General features: G+C 54.0%; 6 protein-coding genes across 6 annotated transcripts; 3 read left to right on the top strand and 3 right to left on the bottom strand.

Moving 5' to 3' along the window:
- Window positions 1-688: 688 nt before the first annotated feature.
- NCS54_00610900 (Nuclear distribution protein nudE 1) lies at window positions 689-2,537 on the top strand (the record flags this gene model as incomplete). Its single annotated transcript, XM_053151582.1, has 2 exons — window positions 689-919; window positions 960-2,537. The coding sequence occupies 2 exons, from the start codon at window positions 689-691 to the stop codon at window positions 2,535-2,537; spliced, it is 1,809 nt and encodes a 602-aa protein (XP_053007557.1).
- Window positions 2,538-6,417: 3,880 nt separating this feature from the next.
- NCS54_00610800 (Hypothetical protein) lies at window positions 6,418-13,478 on the top strand (the record flags this gene model as incomplete). The annotated part of the gene is made up of 4 exons (XM_053151581.1): window positions 6,418-6,612; window positions 6,723-6,988; window positions 7,041-11,893; window positions 11,941-13,478. 4 exons carry the CDS (start codon window positions 6,418-6,420, stop codon window positions 13,476-13,478), a joined length of 6,852 nt encoding a protein of 2,283 aa, XP_053007556.1.
- A 1,149-nt stretch (window positions 13,479-14,627) lies between these two features.
- On the bottom strand, window positions 14,628-15,053 carry NCS54_00610700 (Hypothetical protein; the record flags this gene model as incomplete). The annotated part of the gene is made up of 1 exon (XM_053151580.1): window positions 14,628-15,053. The coding sequence occupies one exon, from the start codon at window positions 15,051-15,053 to the stop codon at window positions 14,628-14,630; it is 426 nt and encodes a 141-aa protein (XP_053007555.1).
- Window positions 15,054-15,630: 577 nt separating this feature from the next.
- On the top strand, window positions 15,631-16,405 carry NCS54_00610600 (Hypothetical protein; the record flags this gene model as incomplete). Its single annotated transcript, XM_053151579.1, has 2 exons — window positions 15,631-15,642; window positions 15,695-16,405. 2 exons carry the CDS (start codon window positions 15,631-15,633, stop codon window positions 16,403-16,405), a joined length of 723 nt encoding a protein of 240 aa, XP_053007554.1.
- An 80-nt stretch (window positions 16,406-16,485) lies between these two features.
- NCS54_00610500 (Hypothetical protein) lies at window positions 16,486-17,737 on the bottom strand (the record flags this gene model as incomplete). Its single annotated transcript, XM_053151578.1, has 2 exons — window positions 17,336-17,737; window positions 16,486-17,229 (listed from the first exon to the last, which is right to left on the bottom strand). Exons 1-2 carry the CDS (start codon window positions 17,714-17,716, stop codon window positions 16,486-16,488), a joined length of 1,125 nt encoding a protein of 374 aa, XP_053007553.1. The 5' UTR covers window positions 17,717-17,737.
- A 642-nt stretch (window positions 17,738-18,379) lies between these two features.
- NCS54_00610400 (Hypothetical protein) lies at window positions 18,380-21,126 on the bottom strand (the record flags this gene model as incomplete). The annotated part of the gene is made up of 3 exons (XM_053151577.1): window positions 18,380-20,527; window positions 20,580-20,948; window positions 20,998-21,126. The coding sequence occupies 3 exons, from the start codon at window positions 21,124-21,126 to the stop codon at window positions 18,380-18,382; spliced, it is 2,646 nt and encodes an 881-aa protein (XP_053007552.1).
- Window positions 21,127-24,111: the final 2,985 nt, after the last annotated feature.

Here is a 24,111-nt window from a genome sequence, read left to right as displayed (position 1 = left end):
GGCTTCAGATGCAAGTCACGTGAACCAGAAACACACTGTTGCCCAATGGTGGGGTCAAGAAGGGGACCAAAAGCGCCCTTGTTGCCCATGGCTGCCAATAACCTTGCCCCAAGGGGCTTAGTGCATGATGCCGGCCCAAGGAGAATGGGGGGCGCGATGTGTCGCATCAACAGCGGTCGTCACAGGCCAAAACAGCAAACACCCTTTAACATCCAACAACCATCACCAGCATTGGCGGCGACGTTTCCCTTGGAACTCCGCGCTTCAGCGGCCGCGAATACTAACCCCAACAGCAGCAGGACAAGGTAAGATCCAAGGTAAGTGCGGTTGCCGCCCGAGAAAGAGGTGATTCCATTTCGAAGGAAGCCCTCTTATTCCCACCACTTCAGCTGGCCCTGCGAACGGACGACTTGGTCGGTGAGTAACGTCCCCCGCCTGTTCTTGTCCCAGACGCCGACTGACGGAGGGCAACAGCTGCGCAGCGCAAAGATACAGTCTACACACAAAGAGACGACGTCTTTGTTCCGTCCTTTTTCTTTTCGACCACCCTATTTTATCACCCCAGCCCCAGCCTCCGACACCGTCGTCACCGCCGACCCCGTACCTTGGTTCCCTACCCGAACCAAACCACACCCATGCGAACCCGATCGAGCCAAACCATCTAGATACCCGATCGCTACTATCCGTCATGGCTTCAGAACCCCCTTCATCCCCGCCCGGCGCGGAAGCAACCGCTGAGGACACCCTCAACTGGTACAAGGCGCAGTATGAGCAGCTTGAGTCAGAACTCGCCGAGTTCAGAGAGTCGAGCAAGGAGCTGGAGCAGGAGTTGGAGAAGGATATTGAGAGGGCAGAGAAGCAGGAGCGCATTTTGCAAGAAAAGGCCGAAACTCTGGGCTTCGAGGTGGAGGAGTGGAAGGTGAGTCGAACCACCCCCAACAGAACACAAACCCGACTAGCAGGACACTTGGCTAACTCGACGGCTACGTTGTCGCGCGCAGAGGAAATACAGAGAGTCCAAGACGGAGGCTAGCGCATCTCAGAATGCGCTCGAGAAGGAAATCACGACACTGCGAGACTCGAACCGGACTCTGCAACTGAAGCTGAGGGATATTGAGGTGGCCAACGACGACTTTGAGCGACAGGCGCGCAACACCACGTCATCGCTGGAGGACATGGAATCTAAGTACAACCAGGCTATTGAGAGGGCGGTCATGATGGAGGAGGAGATCAAGATGGGCGAGCAGGAGCGTGAGCAACTTCGCATCGAATCTCAGCGCTTGCGCGAAGAGCTGGGCGACCTCAAGATCGAGGCCGAGCTTCTTCAGGACAAGATCAAGAAGCAGGAGTCCCGTCATCTTTCTACCATCTCGACCGACCTCTCCGTTCTCGAGTCGCCAACCTTTGACCACACCGGGTCCCCGGGGTCGACCGCCAGCTCGCCTCTTATCACAACACCTCCCGAATCAAAGTCGCCTATTCCCGATGGCGACACGCTGTCCGAACTCCCCGATCCTCCTTCGCCGCCCATGTCGGATGTCTCGGCGCCTTTGCCCAAGGTTGCATCTACAAGAACTCCGGCTGTGTCTCGAAATGGTCGCTCTCGTCTTCCTTCGTCGTCTGACAACAGCATTACTCCCAAGCCCCGGGCTAAGCCTCCCACCAAGACGACAAGAGCACCTGGCAGCCGAATCTCGACTGGCGGCACTACGACTATGCGCACACCTGCGAACCGCGCCGTTGGACCTCGCTCGGCTTCGCACAAGCTTCCCGCTTCCAACTCGCTTACGCACATCCGAACCCTTACTGCGCAGATGCAACGCCTCGAGGCTCGCGTGCACTCTGCACGATCTAAGCTTCCCGGGCCGACGCGCACTCCAACACGAGCTTCGCCGCGCTCTTCCGTCTACGGAGTCAGCAATGTGCCTTCAACGGTTACGATCCGCTCTCGCAAGCGCACTGTGGGCTCTACGACGTCTTCTGTAGCAGGTGACGACACCACCCCAACCAACAGCCAGAACTCTGGGACATCCAAGGGTAGCCACATGCCCCGACTTAGCACGTCTGGGGTCAGTCGGCTGTCGTTTGGACCACTGCCGAATCGTGGGGGTCCCGACTCAGAAATCAGCAGGCCCAGCTCACGTGCTAGCGTCTCGTCGTATGCTCGGCCACCTTCACGAACCGCTGGAGACATGATCCCGCGACCTGTCTCTCGAACATCTCTCACAGGAACGCGAACTCCTATGGGCCGGCCCCGTTCATCGCTTGGGGGTTCGATTCACGGTCACTCTGCCAGCATCAGCCATCTTGATCTGGAGGAGGAAGATGAGACCGAGTTCCGGACTCCAAGCCGTAGAGGTACATACTCCAAGCTGGACCCTGACGGAGGTATGAGCGGTATCCCCGCCCCTGGCAGCGGTATCCCTATGCCATCAAGTCGGCGCCAGAGCGGCGGTCGACGAACTAGCAACGGGCCAATGAGATCCAGCATCTCTGCTGGGCACAGGAAACTGAGCGACCTGGGAGAGACCTACTAAGCAGTCTCTTCTCGGCAACGCTCCGAGACTGTCCCAGTGTACGATTTTCTTTCATTTGGTTTTGCTTCACAGCGGTTCGAGCGGTTACAAAATTGGCAGCATTTTCACCTCGGTCAAGGATATCCATCATACAAGAAGGGGTGGGACGGCTCGGCATGGTTCACAGCAGGCGCTTTGAAGACGGTGTTGATGATGATTACGGAATCCATTCTTGTCTCTCTGGCAGACTTCGTTACTAATACCGCTTGTTTGGGTACATGGGGTTTCGGCAACGGGGTTTATGGACGTTATGAAGAGATGGCATCTGATATTTCTTTTGTTTTTTTTATTATCCCGAGGGGCCTGGCCGGGCTTTATACCTCCGAGGTACTATACCATACCACACGCCTTGGCCGGGCCTGACGGGACGGGGGTGTACCGCTGCAAAGCGAGTCATCGACCAGGCTGCCCGGCTGGCCTTGACGGCTCAAGCTGGCGAGCGGGTAATACTGGGGAAGATGATGCGAGGCTACTTCTGGTTCCCTCGCGGGGGCGGAGAGGGCGACATCGACAGTGTGGGGAGTGGTTCGATGTCTGACAAGGCTGGCGAACGACAAACGGCGGCCCGTGAATTAGTTAAACCTATCTTATTTTCCTTTGTTGATCAGGGGAGGGGAAGGGGAAGAGAAGAGGAGTAGATACAGACTGTGGAGGCGTACGATAGTATACCTTAGCTTGAGGACTGGGAGATGCCCGGCCTTGAAAACGCCCAATACACAACTTGATACCATTAAGTGCTGTTTCTAGATTTCAGATTGACTGTGGGGCGGTGATGTGATGGAGGAGCCCGGATATGGAATGGCAAGTTGATACAGAGATTCACAGAGATGGCTACTCATGATGCTCCAGTACTCGGCGCCAGCAATGAATTGAGTTTCCAACCTGCAACGCGCGCAACAAGCCGTTGAGATTACACGAGACGGTGGTGATGATCATCATGTTGAGCGTTGATGCCTCAAGACTAGCTAGTCTGAGATACCGGGTGCAACTCTGAAGCTCAACTGTAGAATACCCTGCTCACTATTGGCCCTGCAAAGTCAAGGGAAAGAGATCGGCATCGGCATCTTGCATGACGTTCCAACCTCAACCCTCGAAGGGGGTGGGGGAGTACGTACTGAAGTTCCGCTGGCCCAGCGCAGCGTGTCTATCTCTGAATCAAAAACCTGCAATCTTTGCTTTGGATTGCCGGCATCCCGGGGACGCCTACAATGTTGGGACTCGGAGGATGACCGCTCAAGGCTGCGGCTCTGCGGCGGCCCGCGGGACCCCGAGGGAGCATCTAATTGGCAGAGGAACCTGATACATGGATCCAGATTTCGGGTTTGGGGCTCAACAATTGGGGACGGCTCCTGTTCCATTTTTTTCCTTGTCTCTTCTTGTGCCTGGGGGTGGGAGAATTAAGGTAGGGCGCTAGTGTCTTTGGGCGTTAGCGGAGAAGGCAAGGTACATGATGTCTGTGCATGGGGTTTGATATGGATGTCTTGGATGATTGGGAAGTTTGGGGTTGGGAGCGGGCTTGGAATGTCAAGGGAGAGGGAAATTGGTTGTTGAATGACATTTGGAGATGGAGGCATTTTGCCTTATCGCGATGACGAAAACTCTAGATGTGATATCGGAGGCTTGTGTTGAATGCTGGGGATGATTGTGGAGGCTTGACCATTTGACAGGGGTGGATGAAGCATTTACACGGGAGTGGAGATGTTCATCTTGGGATAATGGAGGCTCATGGAAGAAGAGGGAGCCCAGGAAGCTTTCTAGCTGGGCTTGGCTAGGTAGTAATGGATACCCAGAGCCACGATTAATAGTAGGATCGACCCAATTGACCACGATTCATCAACCCTCTGCGCTGGGATATTCGCAAGGTCAAGCGAAATGACAGCCCCTTGTCCCTGTTGACGAAGCTCCCGCTCGGTACAGTGTCGTTCCGGGCTAAGGGACACACACACACGTCACTTGGGGAAAAGAGGGCGTTTTGGAAGTGTGGCTCAACGCCGCGCATCAGTCGCTCCCGACTGGCTCCCAACACCTGGGCTTGCGCCTGTGGCTTTTTTTCGGATGGACACATCCCTGGGCAGCCTTGCGATTCACGACTGCGAGGCTACGAGAGAAAGGCTGCTGTTGCTGTGGATTATATCGTGACGTGCATGCGATTTTCGCGTGGTCAGCCCGGACATGTCGGTAATGAATTGGGCTTCTTCGGGAAATCGTCTTGTCCAACTGGTGATCGATCGGGTTCCGAGTAGTTTGACATGGGGGCGTAATACGTGATGCCTTTCTTGGGGGCTAATTTCAATTCTTATTCATTACTTCTCCTCATCTTGAATTTCATGCGTCTATCGTTTTCAGGCAATTTTTGGTCAAGATGCTCGTGCTCATGACGACATATCTTATCCATCTCATCTCGCAGCTCTTTTTTGTCAGACGGCCACTTACACGCGCAGTCAGCTGATGACAGGTCCAGAATGAGCAGGTCGTCTGGTTGTCAGCCATCTCGGTATCGGAACCCGTCAAATAGAATCAATCAGACTCATGATCACGCCTAACATCATGAGCAAGCATCATCATCATGGTCATCATCAATAATAAGCCGGCTTCCGATGCGGATTCCGGCAAGTCGTTCGGTCTCCGTCTACGGGCTTTGTCTCCAACAAACCCGAGAGTCCCCGCGATGGGAAAGGGAAATCTGCCACGCCCCCCTTACTAAATGTGCCCGCCCAACCGCGCTGCTCCCCGGAGCCGCCTGGCCCGCCTTGGCCCTTTGGGAGAGAGAGAGCTTGACGGGCATCCCCACCTGGAGCGAGTGCCGGCCCCTCAACCCTCGACCTCACCTCACCCATTGAACTTCCATGTCTCCCGCTGGACCCTGAAAGGACACGCCAATTCCACCTGGGAGATCACCACCTGGGAACTCCACCGGGCCACCTCCAATTTTTTTTTTCTTTGGGGGAGTCAGTGTGTCACTTTTTTCCCTCTCTTCCCCTTTGCTGGTTCCCAATCCCGGCCCCCCCCTCCAACCCTTGATCGCTCGGCTTACGCCCGGCCTTCCATCTTGTCTTCCCGTCCCAACAGTTCTAGTTTGTCTCCCCCGCCAGCTGCCGAGCAAAGGGCTTGCCACCACCTGGCCAACAACAAGTGAGCCCCCCCTAGGTTAGGTTAAGCCAACAGTAGAGACAGAGTGGAGGTCAACAACCCGCAGAGGAGGGACCATCCGTGGCGGGATTAGCTCCAGGTGCAAGGGGATTGGGCAGATCCCGTAGCATTGTGCATGTCTTGTAGCTTCGTTTTTTTTTTTTGTACTTGAGGTCTCCCGCATCCTTCAGACAGATTCTCTCCTCTGATCTTTGTCCCCCTCTCCTCCTCTTCTCAAGTCCTATAGAGAATTAATTGGAAGACGAATAGGTTGTGAAGCCCTGTTCTCTGTATAATACCTGGACCCCCTCCTCACGTCCAGCACATACATACAAAGTCTTCTCTCCCATCCATCCTATCCTATCCACCTCATTTTAATCCCCCTTCGCCCTCTTGTATTATTTTTTAGCGCGTATACCAACCGCTCCCACCTACCGGGACGCTTTCCACTGAGCCTTCCCAACAACAGAGAAGGTCTTTGTTTTTTTTCTGGGTCGGAGCTACCCCTGCCGTGCCTGCCCTGCGCGCACCCGCCTGACTGGACTGTGCCGGTTCATGACGCCCTGAGCAAAGACAGCGAACCAAAGCTCATCAATTCTTCTTCCTCCTGGAAACCTCTTTTTTCCAACAAATCCATAATCTCCTCCGCCCGCGATTCTTTCTTTCTCCTCCTCCTCCTCCTTCTCTTTCACATACACACAACGCAGAAGCCATGACTGAGATCTCAGCTGGTGCCCAGGAGGGTGCCAATGGGCGGTCGGTGCCCTACGTCAATGGCAAAGCGTCGTATGCAGAGAAGTTCAATATCGCAGACCACTTCATCGGCGGAAACCGAGTAGAGAATGCGCCTCCCAGCAAGGTCAAGGACTTTGTTGTCCAGAACGGCGGTCACACCGTTATTACCAACGTGAGAAGCCCCTTTTGCGAGTTTCGAGGTCCCCGGAGCGGCATCTCGACCCCGCCAACCCCCCCGTGGTAGAATTGTTGAGCTGACCAGAGCTTGCTCGCGTTGTACAGGTCCTCATTGCGAACAACGGTATCGCCGCCGTCAAGGAGATCCGATCAGTCCGAAAATGGGCCTACGAGACGTTCGGCGACGAGCGAGCCATTCACTTCACCGTGATGGCTACCCCCGAAGATCTGCAGGCCAACGCAGAGTACATTCGAATGGCCGACCACTACGTCGAGGTTCCCGGCGGCACCAACAACCACAACTATGCCAACGTCGAGCTGATTGTGGATATTGCTGAGCGCATGAACGTCCATGCCGTCTGGGCTGGATGGTGAGTCTTTGCTGGCTGCGATCCTGTATACACGAGATACTGACCGAATCAGGGGCCACGCCTCCGAGAATCCCAAGCTGCCTGAGTCGCTGGCCGCCTCCCCAAAGAAGATCGTCTTCATCGGTCCCCCCGGCTCCGCCATGCGATCACTAGGCGACAAGATCTCCTCCACAATCGTAGCACAACACGCCGACGTACCTTGTATTCCCTGGTCGGGAACTGGCGTCAGCGACGTCGCTGTCGACGACAAGGGCATTGTCACCGTCGCCGACGACATCTACGCCAAGGGATGTGTGACCTCGTGGGAGGAGGGTCTGGAGAAGGCCAAGGAGATTGGCTTCCCCGTCATGATCAAGGCTTCCGAGGGTGGTGGTGGTAAGGGTATCCGAAAGGCCGTCGCCGAGGAGGGTTTCGAGGCTCTCTACAAGGCCGCCGCCAGCGAAATCCCTGGCTCTCCCATCTTCATCATGAAGCTTGCCGGCAACGCCCGACATCTCGAGGTTCAGCTGCTCGCTGATCAGTACGGCAACAACATCTCCCTCTTCGGCCGAGATTGCTCCGTTCAGCGACGTCACCAGAAGATTATTGAGGAGGCTCCCGTCACCATTGCGAAGCCCGACACGTTCAAGGCCATGGAGGAGGCCGCTGTCCGTCTCGGTAAGCTGGTCGGTTACGTCTCCGCCGGTACCGTCGAGTACCTCTACTCCCACGCCGACGACAAGTTCTACTTCCTGGAGCTCAACCCCCGTCTCCAGGTCGAGCATCCTACCACTGAGATGGTCAGTGGTGTCGATCTGCCTGCTGCTCAGCTGCAGATTGCTATGGGTCTTCCCCTTCACCGCATCCGCGATATTCGACTCCTGTACGGCGTCGACCCCAAGACGTCGAGCGAGATCGACTTTGAGTTCAAGAACGAGGGCACTGCTCTGAGCCAGCGACGACCCCAGCCCAAGGGCCACACCACCGCTTGCCGAATCACCTCTGAGGATCCCGGTGAGGGCTTCAAGCCTTCCAACGGTGTCATGCACGAGCTCAACTTCAGGAGTAGCTCCAACGTCTGGGGTTACTTCTCCGTCGGTTCGCAGGGTGGTATTCACAGTTTCTCGGACTCTCAGTTCGGTCACATTTTCGCTTATGGCGAGAACCGTTCTGCTTCGCGGAAGCACATGGTCATGGCCCTCAAGGAGCTGAGCATTCGTGGTGATTTCCGAACCACCATTGAGTACCTCGTCAAGCTTCTCGAGACCGAGGCCTTCGAGGAGAACACCATCTCCACTGGCTGGCTGGATGAGCTCATCTCCAAGCGTCTTACCGCTGAGCGACCTGAGACCATGCTCGCCGTTGTCTGCGGTGCCATCACCAAGGCTCACATTGCCAGTGAGGCATGCATGGCCGAGTATCGCGCTGGCCTCGAGAAGGGTCAGGTTCCCTCCAAGGATATCCTGAAGACGGTCTTCACTATTGACTTCATCTACGAGGGTTTCCGATACAAGTTCACCGCCACCCGTGCCAGCTCTGACAGCTACCATCTCTTCATCAACGGCTCCAAGTGCTCGGTTGGTGTCCGTGCTCTGAGCGACGGTGGTCTCCTTATCCTGCTCGACGGACGAAGCCACAACGTCTACTGGAAGGAGGAAGTTGGTGCAACCCGTCTGTCCGTTGACAACAAGACCTGCTTGTTGGAGCAGGAGAACGACCCTACCCAGCTTCGCTCTCCTAGCCCTGGTAAGCTCGTCAAGTACACTGTCGAGAACGGTGCCCACGTCCGAGCTGGCCAGACCTATGCTGAGGTCGAGGTCATGAAGATGTACATGCCCCTCGTTGCTCAGGAGGATGGTGTTGTCCAGCTCATCAAGCAGCCCGGAGCCACTCTTGAGGCCGGTGACATCCTTGGTATCCTTGCCCTGGATGACCCTACCCGCGTGAAGCAGGCTCAGGCTTTCGTTGACAAGCTCCCTGCCTACGGTGAGCCTGTTGTCATTGGTTCTAAGCCTGCTCAGCGCTTCTCTGTCCTCTACAACATCCTCAACAACATCCTCCTCGGCTACGACAACTCCGTCATTATGCTGCCTACCCTCAAGGAGCTTATTGAGGTTCTCCGAGACCCCGAGTTGCCCTACAGCGAGTGGAACGCTCAGTTCTCGGCCCTCCACGCCCGCATGCCCCAGAAGCTCGATGCTCAGTTCACTCAGATCGTCGACCGCGCCAAGTCCCGACACGCCGAGTTCCCTGCCAAGTCCCTTGGCAAGGCTTTCCACCGGTTCCTCGAGGACAACGTCGCTCCTGCTGATGTCGACATGCTCAAGACCACCCTCGCTCCCCTTACTGAAGTCATCGACATGTACTCTGAGGGCCAGAAGAACCGTGAGCTTTCCGTCATCAAGGGTCTTCTCGAGCAGTACTGGGAGGTTGAGAACCTCTTCATGAACCAGCCTCAGGAGGATGCTGTTGTTCTTAAGCTCCGTGACCAGCACAAGGACGACATCATGAAGGTTGTTCACACTGTCCTGTCTCACAGCCGTGTCAGCGCCAAGAGTTCCTTCGTCCTGGCCATTCTTGAGGAGTACCGCCCCAACAAGCCCAAGGCTGGCAACATTGCCAAGAACCTTCGCGACACTCTCCGCATGCTCACTGAGCTTCAGTCCTCGCGCCCCACCTCCAAGGTCTCTCTCAAGGCCCGCGAGATCATGATCCAATGCTCTCTTCCCTCCCTCGAGGAGAGAACCGCCCAGCTGGAGCACATCCTGCGCACCTCCGTTATCGAGTCCCGATACGGTGAGACTGGCTGGGACCACCGAGAGCCTAGCCTGGACATCATCAAGGAGGTCGTTGACTCCAAGTACACTGTCTTCGACGTCTTGACCATGTTCTTTGCTCACGATGACCCCTGGGTGTCTCTGGCTTCTCTTGAGGTTTATGTTCGCCGAGCGTACCGTGCCTACATCCTCAAGTCGATCGAGTACCACCAGGACGAGTCTGACGCTCCCCTGTTTGTGTCTTGGGACTTCCAGCTTCGCAAGCTTGGCCAGTCCGAGTTCGGCCTGCCTCTGCAGTCTGCTGCTCCCTCCACCCCCGCTACCCCCAGCGGAGGCGAGTTCAATTTTAAGCGAATTCACTCGATCAGCGACATGTCTTACCTCACCCACAAGTGGGAGGATGAGCCTACTCGCAAGGGTGTCATTGTTCCTTGCAAGTACATCGACGATGCTGAGGATCTTATCGGCAAGGCTCTTGAGACCCTGGCCACTGAGCAGAGGCAGAGGAAGAAGCACACCACTCCCGGCCTTATCCCTGACCTGAGTGGTAAGCGCAAGCCCGTCCAGGCCAAGCAGGAGGTGGAGGAGCTGTCCGCTGTTATCAACGTCGCTATCCGCGATTCTGAGAGCCGCGATGACCGTGAGACTCTTGAGCGCATCCTGCCTATCGTTGAGCAGTACAAGGATGAGCTCCTCGCTCGAGGTGTCCGCCGTCTGACGTTCATCTGCGGTCACAGCGATGGCTCCTACCCCGGATACTACACTTTCCGAGGACCCGAGTACAAGGAAGATGATAGCATTCGTCACAGCGAGCCCGCTCTTGCTTTCCAGCTCGAGCTTGCTCGTCTGGCCAAGTTCCACATCAAGCCTGTTTTCACTGAGAACAAGAGCATCCACGTGTACGAGGGTGTTGGCAAGGCTGTGGACACTGACAAGCGGTACTTTACTCGTGCTGTCATCCGTCCTGGTCGTCTTCGGGATGAGATTCCCACCGCTGAGTATCTCATCTCTGAGGCTGACCGTGTCGTCAACGACATTTTTGATGCCCTGGAGATTATCGGCAACAACAACTCCGATCTGAACCAGGTCTTCATCAACTTCACCCCCGTGTTCCAACTCCAGCCCAAGGAGGTTGAGGAGTCCCTGCAGGGCTTCCTTGACCGATTCGGTATCCGAGCTTGGCGCCTCCGTATCGCTCAGGTTGAGATTCGCATTATTTGCACGGATCCCCAGACCGGAACTCCTTACCCTCTCCGTGTTGTCATCACCAACACCTCCGGCTATGTCGTCGACGTCGACATGTACGCTGAGCGCAAGTCGGAGAAGGGCGAGTGGGTCTTCCACAGCATTGGTGGTACCCACGAGAAGGGTCCCATGCATCTGCTGCCCGTCTCTACCCCCTATGCCACCAAGAACTGGCTCCAGCCTAAGCGATACAAGGCTCACCTCATGGGCACTCAGTACGTCTACGACTTCCCTGAGCTGTTCCGACAGGCTATCCAGAACACCTGGACCAAGGCTGTCAAGCTTCAGCCCAGCCTGGCCTCTCAGCAGCCCAAGACTGGTGACTGCATCAGCTTCACTGAGCTCGTGCTTGATGACAAGGACAACCTCGACGAGGTGAACCGTGAGCCTGGTACCAACACTTGTGGTATGGTTGGTTGGATCTTCAGGGCCCGCACCCCTGAGTACCCCAACGGCCGACGATTTATCGTCATTGCCAACGATATTACCTACAAGATTGGTTCTTTCGGTCCCAAGGAAGATGACTTCTTCCACAAGTGCACTGAGCTTGCTCGCAAGCTGGGTATTCCCCGTATCTACCTGTCTGCCAACTCTGGTGCTCGCCTTGGTCTTGCGGATGAGCTCATGGGCCACTTCAAGGTTGCTTGGAACGATGCCAACAACCAGCAGGGTGGCTTCCGATACCTCTACCTTGACGAGGAGACCAAGACCCGCTTCGAGAAGGACGTCATCACCGAGGAGGTCTCTGAGGATGGTGAGAAGCGACACAAGATTGTCACCATCATTGGTAAGGAGGAGGGTCTTGGTGTTGAGTGTCTGAGGGGATCCGGTCTTATTGCCGGTGCCACCAGCCGAGCCTACAACGACATCTTCACCGTGACCCTGGTGACCTGCCGATCAGTTGGTAAGTTGATTTGTCCATTAAGAAAGTGCTTCCCTAACATTCAATAGGTATTGGTGCTTACCTCGTCCGTCTTGGTCAGCGTGCTGTCCAGATTGAGGGTCAGCCCATCATCCTGACTGGTGCCCCTGCCCTTAACAACCTGCTTGGTCGTGAGGTGTACACCTCTAACCTGCAGCTCGGTGGCACTCAGATCATGTACCGCAACGGTGTCTCCCACATGACCGCTAACGACGACTTTGCTGGTGTCTCCAAGATTGTCGAGTGGATGTCGTTTGTTCCCGAGAAGCGCAACAGCCCCGTGCCCGTCAGCCCTAGCGTGGACGACTGGGACCGTGACATCACCTACTTCCCTCCCCAGAAGCAGCCCTACGATGTCCGGTGGATGATTGGTGGCCGCGAGGGTGAGGACGGTTTCGAGTCTGGTCTGTTCGACAAGGACTCGTTCGTCGAGGCTCTTGGTGGCTGGGCCAAGACTGTTGTTGTCGGTCGTGCTCGTCTCGGTGGTATCCCCATGGGTGTCATTGCTGTTGAGACTCGATCGGTTGAGAACATTACTCCTGCCGACCCTGCCAACCCTGACTCTATCGAGCAGGTCAGCAACGAGGCCGGTGGTGTGTGGTACCCCAACTCTGCCTTCAAGACTGCCCAGGCCATCAACGACTTCAACAACGGTGAGCAGCTGCCCCTGATGATCCTTGCCAACTGGCGTGGTTTCTCTGGTGGTCAGCGAGACATGTACAACGAGGTGCTCAAGTATGGATCCTTCATCGTCGACGCCCTCGTCAAGTACGAGCAGCCCATCTTCATCTACATCCCTCCCTTTGGTGAGCTCCGTGGTGGATCTTGGGTCGTCGTCGACCCTACAATCAACCCCACGGCTATGGAGATGTACGCCGATGTCGAGGCCCGTGGTGGTGTCCTTGAGCCCGAGGGTATCATTGGTATCAAGTACCGCAAGGACAAGCAGGTCAAGACCATGGAACGCATGGATCCTGAGTATGCCGGCCTTAAGAAGCAGCTTGAGGACCTCAGCCTGTCTACCGAGGAGACCGACGAGATTAAGAAGAAGATGGCCATCCGCGAGAAGCAGCTGCTGCCCGTGTACGCCCAGATCGCCGTTCAGTTCGCCGACCTGCACGACCGTGCTGGCCGCATGAAGGCCAAGGGTGTTATCCGAGACTCTCTTGAGTGGACCAACGCTCGTCGCTACTTCTACTGGCGTCTTCGCCGCCGTCTCAACGAGGAGTACATCATCCGCCGCATGACCTCGACCATCATCAGCACTTCGCACAGCCAGACTGCTGCTAAGAACGCTGAGACGCGTGCCAAGTACCTGCACCTTCTCCGCAGCTGGTCGGGCATTGTCGACTGGGAGAAGGATGACCAGGCCGTCACTGAGTGGTATGAGACTGAGCGCAAGACTATTGGTGAGAAGGTTGATTCCCTCAAGTCTGAGGTGCTGGCTGCCGAGGTTGCCAGTGTTGTCCGAGGCCACGCCAAGGCTGGCTGGACTGGTGTTCGTGAGGTGCTGAGGGTCATGCCCGTTGAGGAGCGGGAGCAGATTCTCAAGTACCTCCAGCAGTAGAGGATTAGAAGTAGAGGAGGAAGATAAGAGGACATTCGATTCGGAGGAATCTCCTAATGTGTGTTTTTAGAGGCGATTTACGCTGCTTATGGTTTTACGTCACGTCGTCAAGACATTAGAAATGATGGAGGATAGAGAAGTGGTGGGATGTGTATGAGGCGTAAGGCATTGGATTTACAAGACATGTTCAATATCAATATTTCTTTACCATGACTGATTGACTCGTTGATGTGAGGTGATTGAAGTGAATGTGCTGCTACTCAGGAGGGAGTAGATGTGTTACATGCAGTGTCCACTTGGCTCCATATCTGTCATGCTCTGCTTAGCTTAGGTAGTAGTAAATTTATGACCAGGTACCTTGATAGAATGGCCTTAAAGTAGGACAAATTGTTTTGAGGCGATAATGTCTCTTATCAATTTCCTTGAATGTTATAACACTTCTTCTCACGCTGTTCATGCCTCATCCTCACGTCGAAGACCAAGCCTTGATAAATTCACCTACTCTTCAATGTCCAACTTGACATGAATGTGCCCTCGTTGTCTTGGAGATCAAGAGAACCCAGCTTCACAACCTCGAACTCGCTCAGAAGAGGCCTCAGACCGTTGTCACCGAGGATTCAAGGCCAAGGTCGTATTGTCCCCCTCTAACGCACTTGCTGGACGCGTCGCTCATGGGCTGTTGGCCAATCTCCTTGGTTGAATGTAAAAGATGAGATTTTTCTAATCTGGCCACCGAATATGTGCGCCTCGACCCTTGGCCGTCTTTGGTAATACAATGCCGTAAATAACAGACCCGTCTCCAATGTCCCAATGGTATAGTGACGGTGGCCTCCCGAGTTTCCCAGTTTCCGTCCTCCCAAAACAAGGCGCCAAGTCTTGAAGCTGAGGAGATAAGGCAGTTGCGGATTCAGTGAAAAGAATACCAATGACCCAGGGCAAAGTCATCGATGGCCTATTCGCTGAATTCGCAACTGCCTTATTCTCAATTTCAAGACTTGACGCCTAGTTTTTTTTCTTTTCTTTCCAGTTGTCGTAATTGTACAATAGCCGTTCTCGTCCCTTACCCCTTCCTTGATTTTCTCAATGTGTGTGTTTTATGCCGTCTAGCTCATGAATGTCGTCTCAATTTGCTCTTGAATCTTTGTTTCGTTACGCATCTTGGGGAACCTTTGTCCGGATCTGCACGCCGTGCCAGCCCTTGACGAGATCACCCAATGCAGCATTCACCATACGCTGCTGCTTGAGGATTGTCTGGCCCTTGAAGGCTGCGGATGTGATATCGATGGCGTACATGCTTCCACAACCGCCCGAGACGTCCTGGACGAGCAGCTCGCTCGGGGAGAGTTTCTCTGCGAGGATTTTGGCAATGGCGGATTCGGCGGGTGTCATTGAGGGGAGATCGGGTTCTTCCTCGAGAGCTGGGGAGGACCGTCGGGGGAGAGACGTTGAGAGGAGACGAGCGGGTTGGCGGATAGAGAAGGGCGTTGTTGAGCGAGAGACTGTGGGAGCTCGGAGGAGGGATCGCATAGGAAGGCGTGTGCGCATCGCAGCGCGACGACAGGCGTTACAAATCATGGCAATTGAGTGATTAGAGGCAGTTTAATTGGACTTGGATGTTGTGCGACGGATCAATTGGCGGCGGGGGGGAAGAAGGAAAGAGAAGTTAATGACGATGGGGGAAAAGAATCCCCATGTGCCGGAATTTGGAGGCCGAGAGATTACCTAATTGAGAAGCTTGCAGCCGGGGGGTGTTCAGTGCGTGGGCACTGGGGAAGGGGAAAAAAAAGTGGAGGGGCTTTGAAATCAGATTTTGGGGATTTGCTGAGATATGGGGGTAGATAAGATCTATAATATTATTTAGAGTATTATAATACGGCTATAAATCCTCCTTCTAGAGACTGTATAATACGGATGCTGTATAAGAGAAGAGTGTTGAGTTACATGCCCGACATGGCTTGTGAGAGTGGTGGAGGCTTGTCAATTCTTTTCATGGCTGGTGGGAACTAAAATTTGCTGGACAAGGCTTCTCTCGTTTGTAGCCCGTCGACGAGAGCCACGTAATCTCGTCGTGACTTGTGATCTCATCGATTCTTCTTAAACAATCTGTTTGCCTGTTTGATTTTGGTATAATACATGCTTGATCTTGTAACCGATGCCACGAAAGGTATAAACATGACCATTGTCAGGATCAATTAGCACCACTGACTGATTTTCAGAACCGAACCCCCGAATCTCTCGCTCTCAACCGCGAGAACCAGCGTCGTTCCCGCGCGCGACAGCGTGAACTCCTCGAGGACCTGCAGCGTCGGGTTCGTGAGTACGAGATTCGCGATGGACAGGCTACTCTTGAGATGCAGCGCGTAGCGAGGGCCGTCGCTGGTGAGAACGCCGCGTTGAGGAGTCTGCTCGCTTCGAAAGGGGTTGCTGCGGATGAGGTTGAGGCTCATCTCGAGGCTGTGAGGGCCGGAGTGTCGTCTGGCGCATCTATGGCGTATACCCCTGCGTCGAACTCACCCTGTGCTGCGTCGCCGGTGAATATTGCCCCAAGGCCAGTAGCTTGCTCACAGCCCAGCGGATGTGGTTCAAACGGCGCCATTCCTGACCGTGCTCCATGTTCTTCTCAAAGACAGCTCAAGGCACGCTCTTCCGCAACACCTACGCCAGCAGCACCATCTCCACAACCCTGCAAACAAGAGACAGACGCACCCACGCTCAGTTATTGCTCCCAACCACAGCCCGAATCTCAGGAGACTTCAAAACCAAAGCCGATGGACAAGATCCACTGCATGGAGGCTGCCACCATTCTTGCTCAGATTCGAGGAAATTCAGATATCTCTCAGGCTCAGGCTGCTCTCGGCTGTTCCAACAACAATGATTGCTTGGTCCGGAATACAGATCTTCTAGACCTCATGGATGAGATGACTTGATGCTCGCCAAGTCTATTACTCTATGGTTAACCCCTTTCCCTCCAACCTCACGACTCTGTTAAACATCGCACCACACACTCTCAAATTCTCCAAGTCCATCTATCCGAAACCCACCGAAGGAGATACACCAATCCCAACAGCACTGGAACTTCAATCAACGGCCCCACAGTCGCGGCAAGCGCCTGGTCACTCCCCGGTCCATAAGTGGCAATGGCCACTGCTATCGCGAGCTCAAAGTTGTTGCTCGCAGCCGTGAAGCTCTGCGTCGTCGAGAGCGGGTATCCAAAGCCCCATTTCCGCGCCACGAGCAGCGTTGCGAAGAAGATGACGATGAAGTAGACGATTAGGGGGGCTGCGACGCGGATGACGGATACGATTTGGTGGACTACTTGGTGGCCCTGCGAGGCGAAGAGGATAAGGATCGTGTATAAAAGTCCGATCAGGGACCACGGCGAGACGATGCGCAGGAATACCCGCTCGTACCAATCCGCACCCAGCATCGCTCGGAGCGAGAAGCGGGTTATAACAGCAGCGCCAAGAGGAATCCCCAGGAACACGGCTACGCTCGTGGCAACGGTCGAGTAGGATACTTCAAGGGCGCCTTCTTCCCCGCTGATGATGCTGATGAAGAAGATGGCCATGGGGGCGTACAGGGCCATCTGGAGGATCGAGTTGATGGCCACGAGGATGGCGCAGTACTCGCTGTCACCGCCTGCGAGGCCGTTCCAAATCAGAACCATGGCGATGCACCTTGCTAGACCCACGAGGATGAGACCGATTCGGAGTTCAGGTTTATCTGGGAGAAACGCCCATGCCAGGCCGAGCTGTTCAAGTCAGCACAAGTACAGACCCAGGTTCTTGTCCATCGTGTTGATACCCTTTTTAGAGGCACAATAATACCCGACGATGGGTGAGAGGAGAGGGACATACCATAAGGAAGGGCGCAACGATCCAGTTGATGACAATACTGAAGAGCATCTGCCTCCAGATATCCCGCTGGGCAAAGATCTCATGAAGACACTCGTACCGCACCTTGCAAAGAATGGGATACATCATGACGAGGAGGCCTACAGCGATCGGTACCGAGACGCCGACAAACTTGCCCTTTTCCAGCGCCGGTCCCGTCGAGGGCACAAAGTTGCCCAGGATGATGCCCACCGTCATGGCGAGGAGGATCCAGAGGGCGAGGAAGCGGTCGAGCCAGCCGAGGGACTTGAAGGCCGAGGCATTCTTTTTGGATTGTGTAGAGTTGTTCTCGAGATCGTGCACGGGGGAAGGTTCTTCCTTCGGAGGTGGTGTTTCGGGGGGCATTTTTGGGCGAGGTTGAAGGTATTCGGAGGATTGTCGATTTCACAACACCTGAGTGATGCTATTACTATTGTCAACAAGGATAAATATCGATGCAATAAAATCTCAAGATGAAAGAGAAAATCCTTCTTTATGTACCTGGATTAATGTCATGTCAAATTCTCCCATCTTCGACCGCCGTAGCATGTGCATCGGAGCTGCTGGCCAATCAGAAAAGGGACATGACAGAGTCCGTCCTCCGGGGTGGGTCCGGAGGGATGACCGAAGGGTGTCGTCCATGACGGGCCTGGAATCGCTCTTACTCTAACGCTGCCATTGTACTAAATTTTCAAGGGTATTGATGAGGATACATGTCCTTGGGTAGTCCTTGGTGGCATGTTAATTTAAGCCTCTACTTCTATGAGAACCTAACAACCGCCGTGGACACGTCACGGGGCTTTCCAGCAGCACAGAGCTTGGTAAACCCCGTTTGTTGCGAGAATGTCGACTTTGTTGTATCAATTGTTCTTTAACTTATATTTAACCATAAACTCATGTCTAGCTCTCTTGGCTGACGTCTACATCTAAAACTATTCTATGCTTCATTATCCCAATATGTTTCCAAGCTTCTAACCCTCGTCATCCCATCCATAAACCCATAACCTTTTCTTTTATTCTACAATTAAATCATCGCGCGTACTGTATCGCAAACGGCGGCGAGTACGATTCATCCCAATCTCCCTCATCCTCCTCATTTCCAAATATTCTCAACGCCCTGTACCGAACCACGTACATCCCGGCCGGCGCAAAGCCACCTCCCGCTAGCTCTCCAGTAAAGGGCTGTGAGTTGCGACCCATGGGGTTCCACAGAAGGGGAAAGTTGACGGGTTCGCCGATGACCCTGGCATTTCCGGTCGAGGACGACCTGTCCGTCGTCACGGGGATGATGTCGCCGTGCAGCTTTGCCGTGCCGAGGGCCAGGAACCAGACGATCTCTGGGAGCTCGTCCGTCTGGTTGTTGGCTGTGCCGGGCTTGGGGAGGATCCACGTCTTGTTTGCCTTGGCTGGGAAGAAGTTTTCGTCGGTTGATGATGTGATCCATGTGTCGTTGGGGCCGAGGACTGGGGAGTCGTGTAGGGAACCGGTGAGGCCTTGGTAAGGGAGGGAGAGCGCACTTCCGTCTGTGCCGTTTATGGCGACGTAGCCAGACCAAACGGGTAGACGTTTCGCATCAACGCCTTGGGGTGGAGTGGGGAGTACCTCGATAACGACGCTCTCTCCTGGAGAGATAGACACCTTGGACTCGCTAAACCTGACGCTGGCTTGCTCGTTCGCAAAGTCATTGGGAAACCCATCAGGATACATATAACCCTTTGCAAGAGTATACATTGTAACCGCAGGAACATGCGAAATCTGAAACTCCACCTCTTCGCGTCCAGTGTTCTTTAGGGTAAAGTTGAGAGACTCGACAAAGTTGTCTGTATCGTTGAAGGAGAGACTTGAGGGACTCAGGATAATCTTGGAGTGGGCAGCATCGTGAGCCTGCACAATACCACCGCCCTGCTGAGGAACAGGAGCTAAAAATCTGTAAAATGCTTTTCCGTCGTTGAAAAGCTGCGGTTTCGAGGTGGCGGAAAGGAGGTTCTCGATGAAAATGGGGTCCAGCGTTCCTCTAACCTCGGCGATGAGGGCCACGATACCCGTTAAAAGGGGAGTCGCCATCGAAGTACCAGACAAGACGGCGAAACTGCCCTGGTCTCTGGGGTAAGTAGACAAGATCTCACCTCCAGGGGCGCCAAACTGCGGCTTGACGTCCATCTCCCACGTCGGACCCCAAGATGTAAAAGCGCTGACAGCACCGGCCGTAATATTGTTGACGGTCTCTTGAAGCATGACGTTTCCGTCACTGCCGTCTGACATTTCCAACACAACCTTTTCTCCCTTGCTGAGATGCTTCATCCACTCCGCACCCTGCGACGGCGAAACTATAGCCGCAGCCTTGATGCCCGCAACCATGGAAACGTCATAAGGCATCAGTTTCTCCAGATCACTGTAGATCATCATATACTGGGCTCCAAACTTGGCCAAGTTAGTAGCCTTGACTTCAAATGTGCACGTGCCGCGTCGGATGAGCACAATGTACTTGCTGAGGTCGGGCGTGTTCACCGGTAGCGGATTGCAGGCATCATCGGCGACGGTCGTGTTGTAGTTGAGAGCCCATAGCGGCAGCTTGACGCCCTTCCAAGCATCCGGTGCCCCAGCCAAGGATCCAAACTCGTGTTTCGGGCCGTTGTTGACGGTGTAGTGCGAGACGTTGAACAGGGCTAGTGATTTCGTGTTGTCAAAGGAAGCAACAGCTGTAACATGCTTTCCGTTGCCAGCAGTATTCGCATAGAACAAACCAGCTTCACCAGCGTTGCCAGCTGACAAGATACATGGCACTCCTTGGTCGACAATTCGGGAGACGGCCACAGCCCACGGGTCCTCGGACCAACCCGCAGGCCCTCCGATGGACGCCGAGATGATATCCGCACCGTCCTCAAAAGCCCGGTTAAAGGCAGCGATGAGAATGTCGTTGCCAGACTCGCCCTTGCAGCCAAACGCCCGGTACGCGCCGATGGTGACACCCGGGGCGGCTCCTGTGAAGCCCATCGAGTTGGCCTGCGCCGCGAGGGTCCCAGCAGTGTGAGTTCCGTGTCCTTCGCAGTCTTGAGGATCGTCATCTGGGGTTGCTGCGTTCTTGCCGTTGTAGGTGTCGCCGACGAGGTCAGTTCCGAAGGAGACCAGGCAGCCAGGGCCAAAGCATCCGCCCAACGCAGGATGTGTGTAGTCAACCTGTACAGTCAGTCAGCTGGCTACAGTTACTGAGTTGTTAGTAGCTACTTACACCACTATCGACGAGTGCAACCTTGATGCCCTTGCCCGTCGCTCCCTCAGCTCGCAACTTGTCAACCTGTGTCATGATATGCGGCGAAAAGGTGTCGTTCTTCGCATCCCTCCCATACAAGTCTCTCCTTTGAATGGCCGAGTAGTCCTTGCCCGGAGTGCCCTGCCAATGAACCTCTGGTGTCGGTAGACTTATCATCTTGACCGGCCAGCTCCGCTTGACGGCGGGCATCTTGGTCATCATGACAGCCAGATCCTCCGCATGATCAACATCGTTGAACTGAATCGAAGCGCCCTTGAAGAGCTTGTAATCGTACTGCATCCGCGTCGTTCCATGTTCGGAGGCCTTGGCGTAAAAGTCTGAACAGTCCTGGGGTCTTGTCAGCGGTGGGAGCTTGAGCTGAACTCGATCAACATACATTATCATCCTCAAACTCAAAGATGTACGCGCCCGGCAGTCGGGAAGACGTCTTTTTATTGCCGATGTGCTTGATGTCGACTGCACTCGCCGCCGCGGCAAAGAGCCATACGAGCGAATACAAGCGCATGATCAAGAATTAGGCCTCCCCGCAATCACGATGGGAAGATACGAGATGGGAAGGATAAAGCGTACAACGGGTAGACCAGCCGGGCAGAGGCTATATACGATCATCTGTCGGGCCCATGATGAAGGCCCCGTCGCCATCGACGACGCCGGGATTTAGGGCGACCACCCCAGCTGAGACGTGGATATCTCCCATGCAGGAGAGTGGACATTGTCAAGCGCCTTGGGTCCTTGGTTGCCAACACGAACGAGATTGCAGGGGGGTTATTTTCCAGTAGCTCCGGGAGACCGGCTTCTCTGCATGGAAGCGAGCTTTGAAACGTCCTGTATATAGACAGGATCCTCAAGTTGACACCGGATATCGAGACCCAGTGGCCCCATATGAAAGGGTCTTGGCGGGAGAGCCATGACGACAGAGGAGGACCACAACCAACTCATCGCCGGTTGCTTGGGGAAAAAAGAGGAGAGCCGCATGAGGTGATTGCGCGTTGAGGCGGAATTATCAGCAGTTGGGATCCCAGCGTTTCAATTACAGTGCCTCAATCAACGAGAATCCTTCCTTCGGTGAAGCTTGGGTGTCCATGTTGAGTAACCACGGCGAGGCGGGGACCCAATAGTCAATGCATTTTTTCGTTAATTCCGAGTTTCAACTGTAGCTTCAAGAGAATTGACAAGTTCCCCTGCATCTCAATCTTTTTTTGCCCCACGATCGACAGGAGACAGTAGCAGCCATGACGCAGTTACAGCAAGGATACCATGATCAGCGCATCGATCACATCCCACGCCATGCAAACAGTTATAGAAACAAACCTTCAAGAGGCTCAAAATCCAGTGGCTGTTGTGTTAAAAACTAGCCATGCACGACGCCTGCACAAACTCCCGTGTTGCACCAAGCTGAGCCTCGTATCCAGCAACCGCCGGGACGCTATGCACGAGTTTGTACACGTAGGTTGTTGGCGGCCCCACGACTCGTTCGTTCGTTCACAGCAGAGCAATTTTTAGAAGTCGCTTGTTGATTGGTCGAGACCCGACGTTGGCGAGACGACACACAGCAGCAGCAGTTGGTTCTCCATTCATTTGCACAACGCATGCTTGCCTTGCCTTTGGATCGATCATTCATCTTTCTTTAAAGAATACAAGGTAAACCCACGCTTCACCTTGTTTTGACATGTCGTTGCCCGTGGTGAGTGCCCTGAGATGTGGTGTGACAAAGGCTTGGCCGTTGAGCTTTGTTCCGACTCCGGCATCCGACAACGGCGGCTGTGCGCCTGTGACACAGCTTCTTTAATCCTCTTGCAGGGGTTATTTGTTATCGCTACATTTCAGCAAGTATAGGGTAAATGATCCATTATAGCTTTCCCGTCGGAGAATCGTGACTTTGGCTTTTTACCCTCATTCAACTGCCCAGGTAATTGACGCAGGTTTATTTCCAAGCACAAGGGTCAAATAATTTTTAGAAGAGACTTCAAGAAGCCTTACCAGGTTCACATCTTTATTTTTGGAGATTACTATTAGAGGACACTATGAAGAGATACTGTTGAGCATTTGACAATTCGTCCTCCAGCCATGTGCAACTAGGCGCGCAGATAGTATATGGACCATGCCATAGCCTTAAAAAACACCAACGGCGAGAGCTTGGCATGTTGCTCGAACCGGGTTTGGGAGCGACTCTCTGCATCTTTCGCTTTGGACTGTCGGTGGGAGCTTCCCGTCGCTCTAAGCAGAATGGAAGCGTGTTACCCCAGACACAGTGCAAGTCAGGACGACCGACGTGGGAAGCATGGTCCATCTCTTGTGTGGCCACAGAATAAAGGCGCTGCAGCTGCTCATCCTTGTCGATGCGGTCGTGCAGGGTGACACCATCAACCCGGTTGAGGCTCGCAGAACTTGGGGGAACGCAAGCACGAGAACCCAGTAGGGCGGACAGATGCATCTTCCAACTTTGCTGACCGGACCAGGACGAGCTTGTGCGGTCCCGCCACTATCGTGGGAGGGCGGATCACGATGACCTACACAAGCTATAATGGCCGTACTCGGGGAGAGTTGGGCGTGCCTATGCTGAACGAACTTGCTATTTAATGGAACTAGGATATGCTTTGTGGGATGCAAGCGGGTGAGACGGGACACACTATTGCAATGAAATGGAACCATATAGTGAGTGGATAGGGAAGATTATAAATAAGGGGGCTCTCCAGATCACAGTTTTCCGGAACAACGATCTACACCCATGAGCCAAGTGTTTTGACCAAGACATTCTTTGCGCACTCTGGGCCTAGTGCCCAAGTTTCATGTCTACAAAGTCTGTGTTTGTTTAATCATTCGATATAGAGCTATAGTCTATCATCCCTAGAAGGGCCGCGATGTTGGTTCTTTCCTACCTAGCAAGTCGGCGGCATCCTTGTGTAGGCTTCATGTCGCATGCCCCTCCTACAACTTTGACCTGACATAACTTCACAGACAGCTCGGGCTCTCGAGGGTCCAGTTTGAGGTCGGCAGTTCGTGATAAAAAGACGAGGCACGCTGCTTTGGTATGGGGGTGTTCTGAGGCTCTCACATTCGTGTCCTATGTCACTAATACCGAAAGGTCGCAATATGTCGGGACAATGAAACAGATAATGGCATGTGTAAGTTGGATGTCAGCCAGAAAGTATGTTAAATACCAGTTTGTGGTTGAATATCAGTTGATCTAAAAACCCCTGTATTCTATCCGTGAGAAAAGTTAGTTTGCCAAGACCATCGCCGCCGACATCATTCTTTGTATAGATAACAATCAGTTTAGAATTCTCAAGCATCCCCACGCCGTTGGAGTGTAAAAGCAAACTGTGTCGTAAACAAGAGCTTCCTAGAGTCTTTTCCTGCCCGTTTCTTGAATGCTAAAAGTTGTACAGTCCATGTATTTCCTCCTGACTCTCCACCCCTTTTGAAAGGCGCTCAACCAAAAGATCTCACGCACTCTGTTGAATATCAACTCCAAAGCAGCCAGTGTAGA

Source organism: Fusarium falciforme, chromosome 4, assembly GCF_026873545.1.
Source record: "Fusarium falciforme chromosome 4, complete sequence".
NCBI lineage: Eukaryota > Fungi > Ascomycota > Sordariomycetes > Hypocreales > Nectriaceae > Fusarium > Fusarium falciforme.
This window is presented reverse-complemented; position numbering and strand designations above follow the sequence as displayed.